At 42.6% G+C, this 17,600-nt stretch overlaps 1 protein-coding gene across 1 annotated transcript in view; it reads left to right on the top strand.

Moving 5' to 3' along the window:
- ptn (pleiotrophin) overlaps window positions 1-15,783 on the top strand; it is a 29,477-nt gene extending 13,694 nt beyond the window's left edge. Inside the window, exons 2-5 of the mRNA XM_079294244.1 lie at window positions 5,825-5,919; window positions 7,027-7,200; window positions 9,596-9,757; window positions 15,002-15,783. Coding sequence (XP_079150370.1) covers window positions 5,826-5,919; window positions 7,027-7,200; window positions 9,596-9,757; window positions 15,002-15,057 — 486 coding nt within the window. The 5' untranslated portion in view covers window position 5,825 and the 3' untranslated portion in view covers window positions 15,058-15,783. The remainder of the gene's footprint in view (window positions 1-5,824; window positions 5,920-7,026; window positions 7,201-9,595; window positions 9,758-15,001) is intronic.
- Window positions 15,784-17,600: the final 1,817 nt, after the last annotated feature.

The following is a 17,600-nucleotide window of genomic DNA, read 5'->3' on the forward strand; positions in this document are numbered from 1 at the left end:
AAAAGAGAGAAGGAGGCAGGACGGCTTAATCAACAGGCGGACAAAGCTGCCCACGCTGTGTGCAAAGGCTTTCTCATCCAGCACACTTTAATGAACAAGTGACTCAAGGTGCTTTCAGCGGCTTCTTGAGAGGAACACTCACACACAGAAGCACGCTCACGCAAAGATAAACGTTGCCAATTCAATTAGACAGACACCTCTAAATTGGCGCCTTTGGAGAGCAGGCGGGAGACGGCATCCGAGAGAGGGAGGCGCTGACTGCTGATGCTAACAGCGTGGGGCTTCAGGGACGGCGCTCGGTTTCTGGGCTGTCAGCGGCTGCCATTGGGGGGGGGGGGGGGGGGGGGATCAGACTGCACCGGGTCCAGCAGCCAGACAGCCAGGATCTAAGGGGAACAAACCCAGCTATTTCTAGCAATCAAAAAGGCACCCAAACAGGGAGGCAAGCGTGAGGAGCGGAGATAAGACGTCCCCTGCAGCCCTGGCTGTGCGCAGGTGATTCTGGGACGAAGATGAATGGTCGGGATGAGAACAGGCCACTGTAGGAATACAGCAAACCCATATCAGCGTGATCTAAAATGATCAAACCTGCTGACTCTAAACATTCACAAGGTGTAGCCTTTTTCAGCATGTTCCCTAAATGCTGCCACCTCTATCAGCGTTTAGCCTGTGAAGCCTTTTAGTTCTGACATTTCGCACATGGACAAACCACAATACTGGTGAATACTGTTGCAGCTTGAGTCAAACCCAGTCTGTACGAGGGAGAGCCCTTCCAAGAATCTGTGATCTTGCCGTTGCACGAATGAGCTCAAATTCGTCCAAACGCTGAAATATTTCAAGGAACAATTTTTTTGCAGCAGAAAACTAGCAGAATTGTACCAATAACTGCATTACTTTGCATAGACATAATTCATTTCAGATTCCAAAAGTGAGATGGTCGGGCCCTTTTGAGCCCCTGTAGGTGACCAGTGTGTAGGATTTAGTGGCATCTAGCTGTGAGGTTGCAGATTGCGATCAACTGAATACTCACCCCTCGTTTTTCAAGCCCTTTGGCGCCTTCAGGTGCACTCAAACTACACATTTGTGATCAGAGCTGGTTTTTGCTGCTCGCATGTGGCCCAAAAACAGCCATTGCAGGTTTATGGATATAAAATATACCGAAATATCAAAACTATTAAAGCAGACACAAATGTGTTGCTCATTAAATTACCACAATGTAATTGCCGCATCGACAACTTGCGGCCTTCGGGGCTCACTAGAGTCAACGTTTTGGAACTTAAGAATAGCAACCTTGTTTGAAACTTTTTCTTTTTGATGGACATGCATTTTGGAGTTTATGTGAATCAGTTAAAGTTTAAACCTAAAGATCACCAACGTCTTCACGGTGGTATGATGTATATGTATTCAGCACACAGCAGAGAGTAAAAGTGGATATAGGTTGTTAAAAAGTTACTTCAAACGGGCAATCGTTCAGACTTTTTTTGCTATCCATCACAGCGTCCTAACTTTGAACATTCTCTACTATTTGTTTGGAATGTTTACCTCTTGAGTCAGTGCTTAACGGGGTGTTTGTTTGCGGTATTCTACCAACCTGTCTCCACTGAGAAGAAGCCCTTATTGAAAGTTTATTCCACCGGTGTGGCTCCCCTGCCTCTCTTTGTGCAGCCTTCTTTTTCATGTGAAAACATGGCTGAAATATTACAAAGCTGGTGAATAGATATACAGAGAGGGAGGGAGTGGAGTTGCATATCGTCTTGTTTTGTGGTACTGCAGTATATTCCTAAAAAAGGAGGGTAATTGATAACCACTGGAGTTTGTCGTACTAGTGACAGCATGGGGCTCATAATGTCCTCGTATGAGTGGCAATAATAAAGAAAAAGGGGGAACAGAGATGAGTGGGAGGATAAGCGATGGAGTGGGTGTTTGCAGGCGTGGATATAATATGATCAGCGTAATGGAGGCATTCATGCATAAATAGAAGTCTTCAATTTCAGCTGTTTCCGCTCCGGTGCTCTCACAGAGCCATTGTTCGGCATCCTTATTATTGTGTTTTTTATCATTAAACAGGCCCATCATTCTGAAACCGCAAACTGAGCTCGCTTTTCAAGACTTGGCCTCAAACACAACACACACACACACACACACACACACACACACACACACACACACACACACACACACACACACACACACACACACACACACACACAGGCTGGTTTTGTTTCCGGAGTGCGGCGCCCTGCGGGCTCCTCCAGGGCTGTTCTGAGAGATAGCGGGGGACCCTCTCCACACACTCTCTCCCCCACTGTCTGACCTTCACAAAACACGAGTCAGAAAATGTGTGGCATTTTCCTCGAATCATCTGCACCTTAACACATGAGAAATGGTGGCGCGCCTCAATTAATGCGTCCAGCGGCCCCATGAGAGAAATGATTCGCTTTTCTTCAACAGCAGTCATTATCCCGGAGGTATCACTGCACAGAGCAGCATCTTCTTAACCTGCTCTTATGAGTTATATATGTATCTATATTCATGCTGTAACCTTTCACACAACTGGTTCTACTTTCTCCCTCCAGTAATCAGTTTTTATGGCTTTATTAGGGAGCTTTATGCTTGACTTTACATTCTTGTCTGTGTGTTTTTTTTTTCAAAGGCCCCTCCTCTAGTCAAGACACTTCTCATTTCATCTGTGCTGGAATCTCTCAAAAGGCTATAGGCAAGTGATATGGGGAGTTATGCGGGGGTTTTTTTCTTGGCTGGCCTGTTGAGAGATGGGGAGCGTTTGTCTGCGCTCCAGAGCGGCGGATCATCTTGGTATTTGCTGCAGCAAACAAGGAGTCACTGAAGCTCCATGGATTTGTGGGCAGTATTGGCTTTCCTCTTTCGTTACCTTCACCAGGAACCCACAGCTGTGTCTGGATCAATGGGACAAATGGAGGGTTTGATCGGACTAACGCACACTGATCACTTGGTGTTTCTAACGTTTCAGCGAAAGAAACCCTCAAGGTTGGCAAACATTCAGTTCTCATGTTGCCGTCTTCGCTTTTACACTTCATTTTGTTTCTGAGCTTAATTGCGAGCAGTTGCTAAATGTGATCATCTTTGGCTCCCCAGAGTAAAACATGCAAGACATTTCATTTTCTCATTCTCTTCTTAAATACTGTGTTGTTTGTCTTACATTCAAGCAGACTTGCGTGACAGATGATTTCAGAGTGCAGTGTATCACAGCAGCTAAAATAGAGTTGAAAAGATGAATCGATTTGTCGATCCACAGCAAATGAATCGGCAGCGACTTTGATGAATGATTAATCGGCCCATTCATTTAACGAGCAAACTGTTGTATGGTATTTAAAATTGAATATCTTTTAACAATGAGGCACAAACCTCTTCTTTTTCTCTTCTTTGTGGCTTATATATAGTGGAATGAATAGTTTAAATGGTCGCGATCCCAGTTTTTAAATGTGTGACACACTCAGAAAGTGTCCTAATTGTAATTGATGTCTATTTCCCAAAAAAGTCTTTGTTCCAGGATGTCACGTAAACTAATTGAGTTGTGCTCGACACCCCAAAAGCAGAACAGAAACTCGTATTCATTTTGCAATTTAAACTCTTACCACAAGGTCTGAGGCATTAAATTACTTTTTATTTCAAGAGTTTCCACTCACTAAACCTCCAGGTAATATCCTGCAACGAATATCTCGCTTAGAATCTGGGGACACGTTGAGCGATGATTGACGATGCCTTTTCTTTTTTTGGTGTCCGGCTATACTTGGGTCTTTCAGCAGAACATTGAGATACGTCTCAGACGTTTACAAGATTCATCAGTATTTCCCTGAAATGAAATGGATTTAACTGCAGGACAAACCACACACGCGTCTCTGTTGGCGACGATGAAGGACGATGCGGCCTGTGGTGAATTGAGCTCAAATAAACCCCCGTTGCTTTGTCAAATTTCGAGCGTATGAGTCATTGGAATAAGAGGAACATTGTTCAGTGTCGAGCTGTAGGTGCGTCTGACGGTTATAGTTGGAAGTCGATGTCCTATAAGTTGGCATTTCCCAGCGCTTCTTATCAAAGCGTCACACACGCCTGCCGAACGATAGTCAAACGCTCCGATCCACCCAGACATCCATTATCCTGTCATGCTCTGGAGAATAGGAGCAACACGGCAGCGAGAGACTTCCATTTAATTTATTGACCTCGAGAGGAGGAGCAACCTGTCGTCTCATAGGCATCTACGGCTTCAGAGGAAATGGTTAATTCACTTCAATTCCAAGACTTTTCTTTCTTTAAGCCACTGTATGGAGTGCTCACTCAAAGTCATCAACCCCCTCCCCTGCTATGCCTGCACTGCAGCAAGAGGCCAACACTTCCTGCGTGACTTACGGAGGGAAAAGGTTTTCTTATCTTTTGGAAGGCCACAACGATCTTTATCTGGCTGCTTTCATTGGGTTTTCTTCCTGAACTCATTATATGCGCTTCAGTTGGGATTCTCTCTTTTTTTCCCCTTCCTTTTTGAGGTTATTGGAGATGAATAGTTTGGGATTCCTTAAAAAGTCAACATAAAAAAAACTCTGAGATGGAGTCTCAAGTATTTAATCAAAAACAGGGTTTCACTGCGACAGTCACAGTGAAACATGAAATCAATCGTGTGACGACTTTCACTACAGGCGCTGCCATAAGGCTCATTATGAGTTTGTAAGAAGTGCTGTGAGACATTAAATCCCAGGTAGAATGCACCACAATAACATTCAATAATTAGATATGAGGTTTGAATACCTGATTTAAATTCCAGAGGCTTTCACCGTCCTATAAACAGACTTAACTGTTGTGTCGTCTTCAGTGAGTGAAATGAAAAGTTGGGAATGCAAGCTTGCACAATGGGATGGGGGGGGGGGGGGGGGGGGGGGCGACGAGGGGCTCAGAACCAGCTCAAGGTTAATTAAAAATGACAAATGGATATTATTCCACGACTAGGATGAACCTTTCGACAGGAATTTGAGCACAGAGCCTTTCTTTTGGCATCGACACTTGGTAATTGCTTCAGTCTCGCGCTGTCTCTCCTCTCAGTCTCGTGCTGGTTGCAAGAGGATTTCTCCCTCTCTGGAAAAAGAGAGGAGGAGGAGAGGGGAGGAAAGTCAAATTGAGTGGGTTTTCTGCAACAATTTCATCACAGTGCATTAGGCTGGTGATAGTGACAGTAACAGCTTTCTGCTGATCCAAAACCAGCTGGAGGATCAAACAATAAAAGGAACTTCTGACTCTGATTATATGGAGGATGTTTGATTTTCTAAATCCTGCGAGGAAATGTCAGCAGCTTTGTGCAAACAAAGAGACAGACGACTAATCACATTTTTGTGTGACAAATCATAGTACAGTGCCAATTTAATCCATCTCGCTCTTTACTCGCTGTCTGGCAGCAGGTGAAGTCTTTTTGTAGAATTCTGGAAGCCTGTTTGGACCCAAAACACAAGTCCCTTAAACTACAAGCGTCTTCTGGCAGCTGAAAAGGGAATACTGACAATGGAATCTTTGCCATTTACTTCCCCATTTGTGGGAAGAGCTAATAGTCTCTACATGGTACTTTTAAAAAGGTCAGTATAAGCACCAATACTGAGCATTTCTTCAAAACCTTCCAATCAACCCTCAAAAACAATCTAAGTGTCATAAAAGAGGAGATCATTAATCAACATATAAGTGGACAAGTGACACATGACATTCCAAAGAGACGCCTTGATTGCGCTGAAAAGCACACGCCGATCACGCTGTACTTGTGTAAATGAAGCAGACTTCTCCTCTGACGATCGTCTCGTCTCTCTTTCAGAATGAATGGACAGAAGCAGTGGACGCGGGTGGCCGTGATGGCGCTCCTGGTGCTAACGGTGATGGCAGCTGAAGGCGGCAAAGCAGAAAAACAAGGTGAAGCCCAGAACAGTTTCTTTGAATGTGTAAAAATCCATTAAATGATCTATCGCTGCAGGTTTAGATTTCCTTCACACAGTACAGTAATATCAAACAGAAGCACCATGAGGTTCAACATTAACTACAATCGACAACTTGTGATAGAAAAGCAATGTCTGTCAATTAACCTCGTCAATATAAAAATGACTTTCTCCTAATGGAGAGACATGCAGCGCTGTCACACCCTCAAAATGCTTAGAAATGTTCCTCTTAACAGCTTATTTAGTTAGACACAACTCTTGAAATTAAATGAAAAAAGCCTTTGGGGGCTGAAGTAATTGGTCTCGCTTGAGAGTTTACCACAAACACATAGCGTGTTGAGAAAACCACATAACTTACAAGAAAAGCAAAATCAGTCAGATAATTCCCACTTGGGTAAACAACAACATTTAATTTAAATTCAATAATTGAAATCCAAGAAAGAGAGTTAATTTGAATTGGAAATTAGCATACGCACAAAACTCATTACATCTGCCTTGAATTAAAAAGTCCAAGAGGGGGTAAATATCATTATAGACACTGCAAGCAGTCGCCATTTCTTGTTTTAATTAAGACAAAGATTCTAAAACATTCGTTGTAACCAGAACTGTAGATGTGAGACTGTTCTGCCTTATTTGACAGAACAATTCATACGTCACATGAAATATATCTAATTACAAGGCCTATCCAGCAAAATGAATGAATGAATTTTATCTATATAGCGCTTTTCACAGACATAATATCACAAAGTGCTCAACAGAGTAGACATTTAAAAGCACAAAAAACACAATGTGACCCTAGGGTCAATAAATTATATCCACAGAGAAAATAAAAAAAATATAAAAAAAATAAATAAATAAAAAATGAAAAATAAAAAATAAATAAATAAAACATAAAAAGTAATAAAAAATAAAATAAAAATGTAAAACATATTTTAAGAGCAGGTCTAGGACATGGGTTTACTTTTTACTCAAACGCCAGCCTAAAAAGGTGGGTTTTGAGCTGGTTCTTAAAAGTATTCACAGTATCTGAGGCGTAGAGTGGTCCTAATCAATGTAAGAAACGTGTGTGTGTTTGATCCTACAGGAAAGAAGGAGCGCAAGTCAGACTGTGGCGAGTGGCAGTGGAGTGTGTGTGTAGCCAACGAAGGTGACTGTGGACTCGGCACCAGGGAGGGAACGCGCACCGGGACCGACTGCAAGCAGACCATCAAGACCCAACGCTGCAAGATCCCCTGCAACTGGAAGAAGAAGTTTGGAGGTGAGGGAGAACACAGACATTTGAAAAGTCAAATATTTGTGAATAGAACAATTGGCAGGAATATGTAACGCGTATGTACTTCCTCGTGTGTGTGTGTGTGTGTGCGCAACTGGGACCCACTCATAAAAAACATTGCTCCACAGCACTAAGGCCCACTAAGTACTACTTTAAGATAAAATGTAGATACTCTGCAACCACTAAAGAGCCAGAAAACCTCCTCCCTCCTTCTGTGTAACTGCTCGGCTCCTATCCCTCTCTCACCCCACATCTCGTTATGACGTATGCTGGCCTGTCACTCACACAAACAATGGTCCCATTTTCACAATAGGAATACGTAAGCTGGCTAATTAGAGGTACAAAATGTCTGCTGAGGAAGTGATACATCGTCATGGAAAACGCAGGAACAATCATCTTGCTTTGTCATTTGTTTTTGTGGGCTGAAGACTGTGCAGCCTTCACAGCTGAAATGTCTTGCAGTGACAAGCCTGAGGGACTTTTGTTCCCCCCAGTAAGGCCTGTCAGGCAAGAGCCCGCTGCTCTGCAATGAGCCTGTCACGAGTGATGAACACACTGCAGGAAATGAGGGTCCCGCTGACTCGCTATATGGATTATAGCAAAACAACTTTTGGGGTAGTTACAATAACTTAAATGTCTCTGGCCTCTGAATTGTAGGAAGTTACTTGAGAAAACAAAAAAGGGGAAAGAGAAGAGAGGGCCCCTCTTGTGTTGTACATGTAAAGAGTGATACTGAGCAAGTCCCTATATCTATAGAGTTTACCTTTTAGGTGATTGTATCTTATTTATATTAAGTGTTATCCTATTTTGTCAAGTAAAACGGCAAATATACGTGGTAAGATTTCAAAATGTAGGTGTGAGGATTTTCTTGCAATCGAAAAGATGAATATCTACTGTAACGTTTGTTGCCCACGCCGCACAAAATGTGTCCGAATTGGTGTGAAGAGACCCTGCAATTGAACCATGGTTAAGATATGAATCAGCATTCTGCATTAATATTATTATGTGGCTTTAGGTATCATGTCAAAAACCTTGTAACAAAGTGTGAACTGGGAATCATGGGGCTTTCTCTGAGTCTTTCTGGACTCCAGATACATGCGTAAAATAACTCAATCATTCCCCAACCGTGAGTATTCTCAGCTTTGACTGTACTTTCCAGCGATGACCTCAGAATCTTTTACTTAAAAAGTATTTGAAACTTGAAATTTTTCAAAGGCGGGGCAAGATTCTAAATGATCAATCATCCTGACATCTATACAGGACTCTGTTTCGATGAGGGTTGCTAATAAGTGGGCGTGTCCACACAGCTACGACCATGTTTTTGCCTACTTGTAGACGACGGGGGCTGCCTGTGAAATTCCCAGGAACCAGCCAGGAAGCTCTCTCTCTCTCTCTCTCGGTCTCTCAGAGACAAATTATAGAGGCGAAGGGTTTTTTAAAGTTGGATGCTCAGGAAGTCCCTGCAGGATTCTTGCAACATTGGCCCAGTCACTCCCTCCCTCCCTCCCTCCCCCTCTCCATCCCTCCTCTCCTCACCCATTTTCTGATGAGCACCTGGGGATCTCAGAGGCAGTGACAAGGGGTCCGACGCTTTCATGTGAGAGGAAGCTGACGAATGAGTGTCACGGCCTCGAGGGAGCCCGACTAGAGTGGCAACAAAATAATGGAGGGAGATGTGAGAGACATGGACATATAGCACACACACACACACACACACACACACACACACACACACACACACACACACACACACACACACACACACACACACACACACACACACACACACACACACACACACACACACACACACACAGGCCACTGCTTGCATCCTCTGGGGTTGAGTGGGTAAAATGTTGGATAAAATGAAAGCACATTTCTTAGAGTTGCTAAGAGTACTTTCACTTCTCTGCTGCCAAGATGGTATCAGTTTGTTATTTCCAGGATGTACAGGAGGAGCCAGGCTGTTTTTGATTACACTCATCTGTTAGCGGGTTTCATTATGTCGGAAATACAGGTTCAGGACTGCGAAGCACCATCTGCTGCCGTTAGGAAGAAGCTATGAGCATCTGTTATTTTGATTTTAATAAGAGTGTCTCGTGATATGGTTTTGTGGCTCTTGGACAGTTGTTCTATTCATAGGGAGGGGATAATAGCGTTCATCAAACAACCATTCAAAGTGTATGACTCACAACTCCTCCAGCTCAATGGGGGTTGATTGAAATCAACCTGTTTTTTAAAAATGTAAAACAAATATAAATGCTGCACTGTGTCCGGTTTTACCAGGTTTTCTGCTTATTAATCGCTCCTCTACTCTGCTTCCTCACAGCTATTTCATTAAACCAAAGCACCGAATGACTGATTTCTCTGTGTGCTGCAGGGGAGTGTAAGTACGACTTCCAGGCTTGGGGGGAGTGCGATCTGGCGACAGGCAAGAAGAACAGGACGGGCGCGCTGAAGCGAGCGCTCATGGATGCGACCTGCGCTGCCACTGTCACAGCCACCAAGCCCTGTGGGAAAATCCCCAAGACCAAGCTGCAAGGTAAACCGAGAGGAATACATCTCAGATAAAATGTAACTCGCACCGGACATGCTGTGTGCAACCGCGGGGTCGATGAATCACTGCGTCGTCAAAAACACGACATGAGGTCATATGCACGAACAAAAATATGGAATATCTCACTGTTCAATAAACACAACCTCAAAAATTCAGGCTGGCAACTTGAGTCCTTTAATATCGCTCTTCCTCTTCTTTGTTGTGAGAGTTGCCACTTCTCTGCAAGAAATTGTGGGTTTTGAAACATTGCTGTCGTAGTTTATTCACTGATCTGCAGTCGTACGAAGCTGTTTTCCTGCAGTCCGTCTGAAATAACTTCATTAAGCCTATTCTGTATGTCAAACAGTCCCAGACATTCCTCTCCCACTCATATTAATCTGTCGATCACCTGAGTCCATCTTGACTCAGGCCTGCGCAGATAGGCTGTTTTGGTCCGCTCAGACGACCTTTTTGCAAGCGGTCTTGGACCGGTTGTTTTGGTCCGCACCACCTCAAACACGCCGCGACAGAGTTCCATTAAAGCCGACTTCACAAGACTTGTTCATGGACTTTGTAATGTAAGCTGAAAGGGATCAGTTGCAACATAATGTTGAACCCTTGATGCAACACAGTCGCCTTTTTTGGACGAGTTTGAAAGTATTTTTTTTGTTATGTAGAGAAATCACATGTCAGTGGGACGGTTTTGGATCAAAAGAATAACTAATGCAGAGACAAAGTCATGATTTATGAGAAGAAGCGCTCCAGTACTTTCTTGCACCGTCAACTCCCTGTAAACAGTTACAGGGAATGTTAAATTGGTTTGTTTGTTTAATTAATTATAGCTGAAGGGATGTTTACCACTGACGTGTCTCTGTTTAGTCAGCTGAGCTGCTCCCTGGTGACAAGCTTGTATATTTTGTATATTATAGGTTAACCCACTATTCAGTTGTAATTACATGCTTTGAGCGTCCATTAGTGCGTCAAATAAACCAAAATCAGGGAGCTTCTACTTCCTACGTTCTACGGGAAATGGGCAGTTATCCTAAAAATGGAGTCGACACAAGATTTGAACGAATGGGAGAATATTAAAACAACCATGTGGAATATATTACCATCTGCTTGGTGTAAAACTGGTGATAAGAAAAGCCTTTGGTTCATTCCAAGTGAGGCGATGCCCTTTGTTAATTCTGTAAACAAGGATGCATCTGACCCGCTGTGACTGTCCCATTGTCCAAACAGGATTATAATGAGTGCAAAATTGCTGCCAATGGTCATAAACCCTTTCCATATCATGCTCAGCAGACGATGTGCACACACCGGTTTGCACATGGAGTTTGCTTATCCCTGCTGTCACTTCATCAAACAGCCAGGTGTAGCCCCGCATTACAACGATGAAACAAATGCTACATTTCTTTTTCTTTTTATTGTTTTACTGCGGGATGTCTGCAGCTTCAGTGCAGCCGACTGTTACTGTCTGTCTGCTCGACAGATGTGATGCCAAATTCTATGAGACTTTCAAAGGAGGAGTGTTTAATGTTTGGCTCGGTAGCAGATCATTAATGCGTTGTGACAGGAAGAACTGTACTGTACTCGCCATCTGTAGCTCTCCCATACTTATAGAGAACACAGCATGCTGCTGCTGGTAAAATATATGCGGGTGAAAGTCCTGTGTTTTAACCCATCCATCATCCTTGTATCGCTATTTATACTAAATAGCTTTCACCTTCAGCCTCGCCATAATCACCACCACGTAGAGTCATAGTTTGACACATAATGTCACCGACCAAGCTGCCATATTTGACAAGTGCTCTTCAGAACAGCATCAGTCATTTCAGCAAATGTCTGATCATGACATGTGTTTAGGTTCAAGACCTCCAGCAGCCGTAATCATTGCTCTTGTCCATTGGGAGCAAAGGGCAATGACAAACAACGTATTTTGCTTTTGAATTTCAAGGACTGTTTTTTTTAATGTCCATCCATTTTCTACTTTGATTTATTCTGTCCTGAGCTGTAGGGGGTGAAACCTATCCCACAATGCAATGGGTGAAAGTGAGGAAGGTTGCTCCGTAGATGGGTCTCCATAAATTGTACTTTTTTTCTTGCTATTGTTATCTTGGTATTGTAAGCGTGATATAGTGAATGTTAACAACCTTTTGTCAATGTGATGAGTTTCATCACCAGACCCTTTCCTTTGCTACTGTGTGGCAGAGAAGACAAGAAGGTCCAAATTAAAATCCCTTTAAAAGATGCATGAATGCATCCACATTCCACTTTGATCACTCGGCTGTTGCATTATGCAGGGTATTCAATGTAGATCATGAAACTTTCCTGTAAATGTAGATAAAATGTATATATTCACTGGATGTGTGCGTGACAAGGTGTTTTGGTTTGCAGCAAAGAGGTTACTGGGGAAAAGAAAGAGGGGGTGCTGTGCACAATGAGGTGTGTGCAGGAAGGGGAATTGTGTGTGGTATTCTGTGTCAGGGGGTGGCAGAGATACAGTCCACGGCAGCGGGATCAGGGAGCTTATGAAAAACAAAAACAGAAATGTTTGGCTTTGGCGCGACTGAGATGGAGAGGCTATCTCACCCCCGGGCTGGGAGTAGAGATCTGCCCGGCCAAATCTGCAAGTCTGAACAGCCACCTTGGGTTGGGAGATAGGTTTCCCTTGACTGCAGCAGGTTGCTGTGACGGAGGTAGCATCTGCCACTTGCAAATTCTGCAGGAGACAATGCTAAGCGGCGCATTGGGAGCGATCTGAGATTCAGAGTTGCGCGTCTTCGCCCAGGTGAACCACAGACGCCGCGGAGCGAAAGAGAGAACAAAGAGTGACAGAAATGAAACATTACGAATGCCTGTAGAAACCTCACGGTCCCCGCCTTCTCTTTCAGCGGCACAGGAGAGAGCAGCGCGTTTGGATGCCAGACTTGATTTCAGGATAAACAAAGGCTTTTGTATGGCTAAAATATGGCGTGTCTGAATTTTTTGTTTGCGTCATTCTTTCCGGACAGGTGTTCTGATTTTAAATCAAAGACATAAATTCAGGGCCACGCAGAGCATTATTATTATCATCACACTCACTGCTGATGTCTGCCTTACAAAGGCAGAGAGCCGTGACTGCAGACACTGCGAAGGAAAGAAAAGAAAGTTTGATGTTCGCAGGCTGGCCAGCCAAACTAAATGACAGTGGTTTAATTGTTTTTTCTACATGTTGTCGTGTATGAAAGGACCCCAAATGAAGACTGTAAGCGGACTACTTGATTACCATAAGCAAATTGTTTAAACAGAATTTGCAGAGGAATGATTTCAGTCCCAAACGTTTTGATCCGTAAGCGGTTGATCACTGTAAGTGTAATCACTGTTAGTGGTTTACACTGTATCTGAAAAGTTACACGTGTCAAATACATTAACTGGAACACTGAATGTTGGGGAGTAGAAGTATAAAGTAGCATAGAATTGTACAAACATGTAGTCCAACAGCCTGATTATAATTCCACATCTTACATATGGACAAAGATGAGAGTGAATGTATTCCGCCATCTCTCTCTCCCGGGAGCAGAATATTGCAGACGGAAACAACAGCGGGAAAAAAAAGGAGATCGGAAAAGCAATTTCCATATTTTGCATGGGTGAAAGCACGTTGCACGTCAAAATCTTAATGCTCGTGGAAGTTTGCCGCGGAGCTGCCAAGAACAGATTTCTAAAAAGATTTCCTCACAGTGCGCGTGCAGAATGTTAAAAGGTTGAAACGTCATTGAGTAAGCAGACCGTGTCGCTGCTCAGAACTGCATCCCGGCATGTCATCAGAGGATTTGCGGAGGTGTCCTTTCAAGCTAATCCATTTCAAACAAAAAGTCATTCAGGATTTTAGTCTTTTCTTATATCATCACACTTCATCTTTTTTTAAATAAACCTCTGTTTTTTTCCCCCACACCACTTCTATTGTATTTGTCAGAGAATTTTGATCAAATCTGCTTTTCCCCCCTTGACCTCCACATAGTTTTACTGCTGAAACACCGTCATTATGAACATATGTGGCGGTTCTTTTGTCACATTTAACACAACTTCCATTTATGTAAAGTCGGCTTTAAGTCGGCTTAAAGTCGGCTTTAAGTTTGGAGCACACGCTCATATTTTGGCAGAAGTCACAACCATTCACTCCCAGCCTGTCAAATACCATCGCTTAGTCAGTGGCCCTGAGCTTTCCAAGTTTCTGCTCTTTACATTTCAAAATAAACTTCAAACGTAGGTTTACTTGTTTGGAAAAAGATCATGGTTTGGGTTAAGCTACAGTACATACGTTTGTTATGCTTATGATTGTTACTTAACTGGTGTTAAAAAAGTGGCACGTAACAAAAGGACAGTAAAATAAGTCAACATTGACGTGGTTATACACAGGCCATGCACAGCTTGGTGAAAGTCCTGTGTTTGTTTGACGCATCCTACCTCGCTTCCCATCCGCCCCATGTGGACCATCTTGAAATGAATACTACGTCACCTGCTCTGACCTTCTAATTATGCGGATAGGTTTACATTTTAGCTGACAATACATCCAGCTCCAGTGTAGATAGTAAGGGAAGAGACAAAAACAACCACGTGTGAGCACTTCCTATTTTTTAAAGACTTAACTTCATTATCAGGACCCTGATATGGATTTGAACCTTTATTATTTACAACTTTGCTTCTTTTCCGACTGCGAGTCATCTCAATTCACCACAAACTAATATTTAATTGAATTAAACGGTTGATTTCGGTATGTAACCTATAACTGCTCACACACACACATGTATGTTTGAAGAATATAAAAGACGGAGAGTTTGACCGAGGGACAGACGTGTGCATACAGACGAGCAGATATTCACAAACAGCGGATTGACAGTCGACCAAAACAGCTGCCCAGTGGCTAGCTAGCCAAACAGCTGCAGGCTGTGCTCTCTTCCTGTTCACCAGAGCAGAAAGGAAGGGAAAGCCTGAGACCGTGGCTGCCGTCATGGCTGCCAGGTACCAATTCACTCTTTCAAGAAGCTGATAAAGCACACCAGGACACAAATCAATCCCCAGGAGAGACTGGGAGGGAGGGACCGCATGCAGTGTCACAGTCAATTATTGATGATTACAATCTGAAGCAGAGCACATGTGCTCCTCATGGAGACGACGGGATTTGTTCATTTGCAAAAACACCACCTCTGGCATAGAAAGTGTCAAAAGTAAACACTGTGTGCTGCAACTCTTTCTGTTCTGTTCTTGCAGATGCAAAGAAGCAAAAGAAGGAAGGAAAGAAGCGAGATCGCACCCAAATGGACTGACGAGGTCGTTTGTCCACCGGGAGGAAGGAAGAAGAGGGTGGAGAGACGTCCACTGCCCTATTTCAACCCGGTTCCTCTTTGTGTGTCCTGTAGGTTGACAGTAGGAGCCTATCGAGCTTTGACAAAACCAGTGGAAACATGACTTTTAGTGACAACATGTTTTACTTTTTCTTCTTTCTATAGCACCTGATAAGAAACAACTTGTATGTTGCGATAGGAGACGTAATAGTCAGCGGTAGGGATGAATAATGTGGAAGAGATTTGTTTGCTAGTGTTTTACCTAATGTCATTTTTAGGAATATTTTCCGACCAACAAATTGGATAGGATTTGTTTTACAGCTGCATAGCCTAACTCTAATTTGGAACGCTTTTCGGTCCATGCCTCGACTTAATGAAGCAGTTTGCTAAAAGTGAAGCGCTGAATGTCTTCAGTTATTCATTCATTTGTGTAAAAAACAAAAAACAAAAAAAAGCATTTGCAATCTTTCAAGTTATTGGTAACGTTTCCCCCCATTACTCTCTGCGTTATGATATTTTTCTTCCATTTCCAGTAAGAATAAACACTGACTGGAGGCTGCATGATTAGCATATGTACAAGTGCAAACTACGACAGTTTTAGTGTGTTTTCCTCCTGCTGCTCTGTTGTACCTCAATTTATACCTTCTGATTTTTACTCTCCAGCTCTTGGCTATAAAAAAATAAAAGTCCTTCCTGTTGTAGTCCTCAGTTGGAGTTAACATTCCCTTTGTTTCCTGTTTCCAAAAATAAAAATGAATTAAAAAAAGGCAGAAAAGATATTTCTATTTTACCCCGTGTGTCCTCATATTCATGAACAAAGTCAAAAGAATTAAAACACATTTCAGATATCTTTATTTGAATTACATTCTGAGAGAAAATGGCACAATGTAACCACTTAATGCACTTACAATGTCATAGGTGGCCTGCGATCATAACACTCCGATTCATTGTCCAGAACAAATAATCAATCACGAATGCATCAAAAAAGGAAATCAATACCATTGTTACTGTACAGGAAGTATCATAGTGGGGGAGGGGGAGGGGAGAATAAATGAGGGATTTTTGGGGTGGAGGAAACATTCAAATAGTAGCTATTAAAGACGTGTATGTATATTACAAATGTACCGCATCCGAATTACATATTTATTATAATATAGACATATACAATGCAAACAATAGACTGGAAAATGCATTTTTCCTATTGCAAGAGAAGCCACAAAGCCACAGTGAGTGAATACACAATGGACATCTACAGATATAAGCCAATGAAAAATGAACACTTGTATGCACATTCAACACTTGCAGCAAGCTGATTTTCTTTTTTTTCTGTTTTTGTTTGCTGATTTTCTTTTAAATCCACGTTTACCGTGACCCTTGAAAATTAGAACGGGTCAAACAACTCAACCCTCAACACTTTGGTTGCTCCACGAGAAAAAATAAAAAGGATAATAAAATTGCAAAAGTTATAAAGTGTGTCCAGTAAGATAGCAGAACGGACAGCTTCTTCCCAAGGTGAGCGAGAGGCCTCGTACATTTACAGGTGAAATCAAAATGCAGCCCGGGTCACTGGAAACTAGTTCTAGCTTCTGTCCTCCTGTCCGGGTTTCCAGCTTTGCTCTTTCCCCCCTTTCAGGCTGCAAAACTCACTCTTGAATGCTGCTCCGAAGATAAAAAGTTTGGACCCGGTCGCTCATTTTTCAAGGCAAGAATCCATTTGTTAGTAAGTCATGCCCCCCGAAATGCACATATTTATACCTTCTACTCTTATAATCTATCTGAAACACTTCCAATGCCCACAATATTCATATCTTTATAGATTTTAAATCACACTTCAAAACAAAAAAAGATTCTCTCTGGCTGTACACTGCTCATATTTGAATCTATAATATTACACGTGTACTTTTTACAGTGATGAAAAGAAACAGCTTTGATAAACGTGATAGAAAATGTACAATATAATGTATTTGTGTGTGTTCCAGTACCACGCAAAGATGTGTCTAAGTGAGTCTTTGGAAGCCTGTTGCTGTCGAAACACAAAGAGGAAAGAGTGATGACACAAATAGACAATCACACGTTGTGCGTCTACCCTGATGTGTGCCGTGATGTTTTGTCCAATCTGATGTCTTCATGCTGAGGATGCCATTTAGAAAAAATAAAACACCGCACAGCAAGCTGCATGCACACACACACACACACACACACACACACGCACAGAAATGTCAGCACTGTTCTCTGTATAATGGCAGACACACACCGGAAAGCACATATGACAAATGTGAATACACACACACACACACACACACACACACACACACACACACACACACGTTGGATGGAAAATGAACCAAAATACCCAGCTGTGCCTCCAGGATGTATAGAAGTAAGTCACTGCTGTGACTGTATCCTGTTTTTATTAATTATTTCAAAAGGAATTGAGATGCTGGTTTCAGATTGTTCAGTCCAAACTTCCATTGCCTCTGCAATCAGACAGCTGATGAGATGGAAAATATAGCGATGAGAGCTCA

Source organism: Melanostigma gelatinosum (assembly GCF_949748355.1).
Source record: "Melanostigma gelatinosum genome assembly, chromosome: 22".
NCBI classification, from domain to species: Eukaryota; Metazoa; Chordata; class Actinopteri; order Perciformes; family Zoarcidae; genus Melanostigma; species Melanostigma gelatinosum.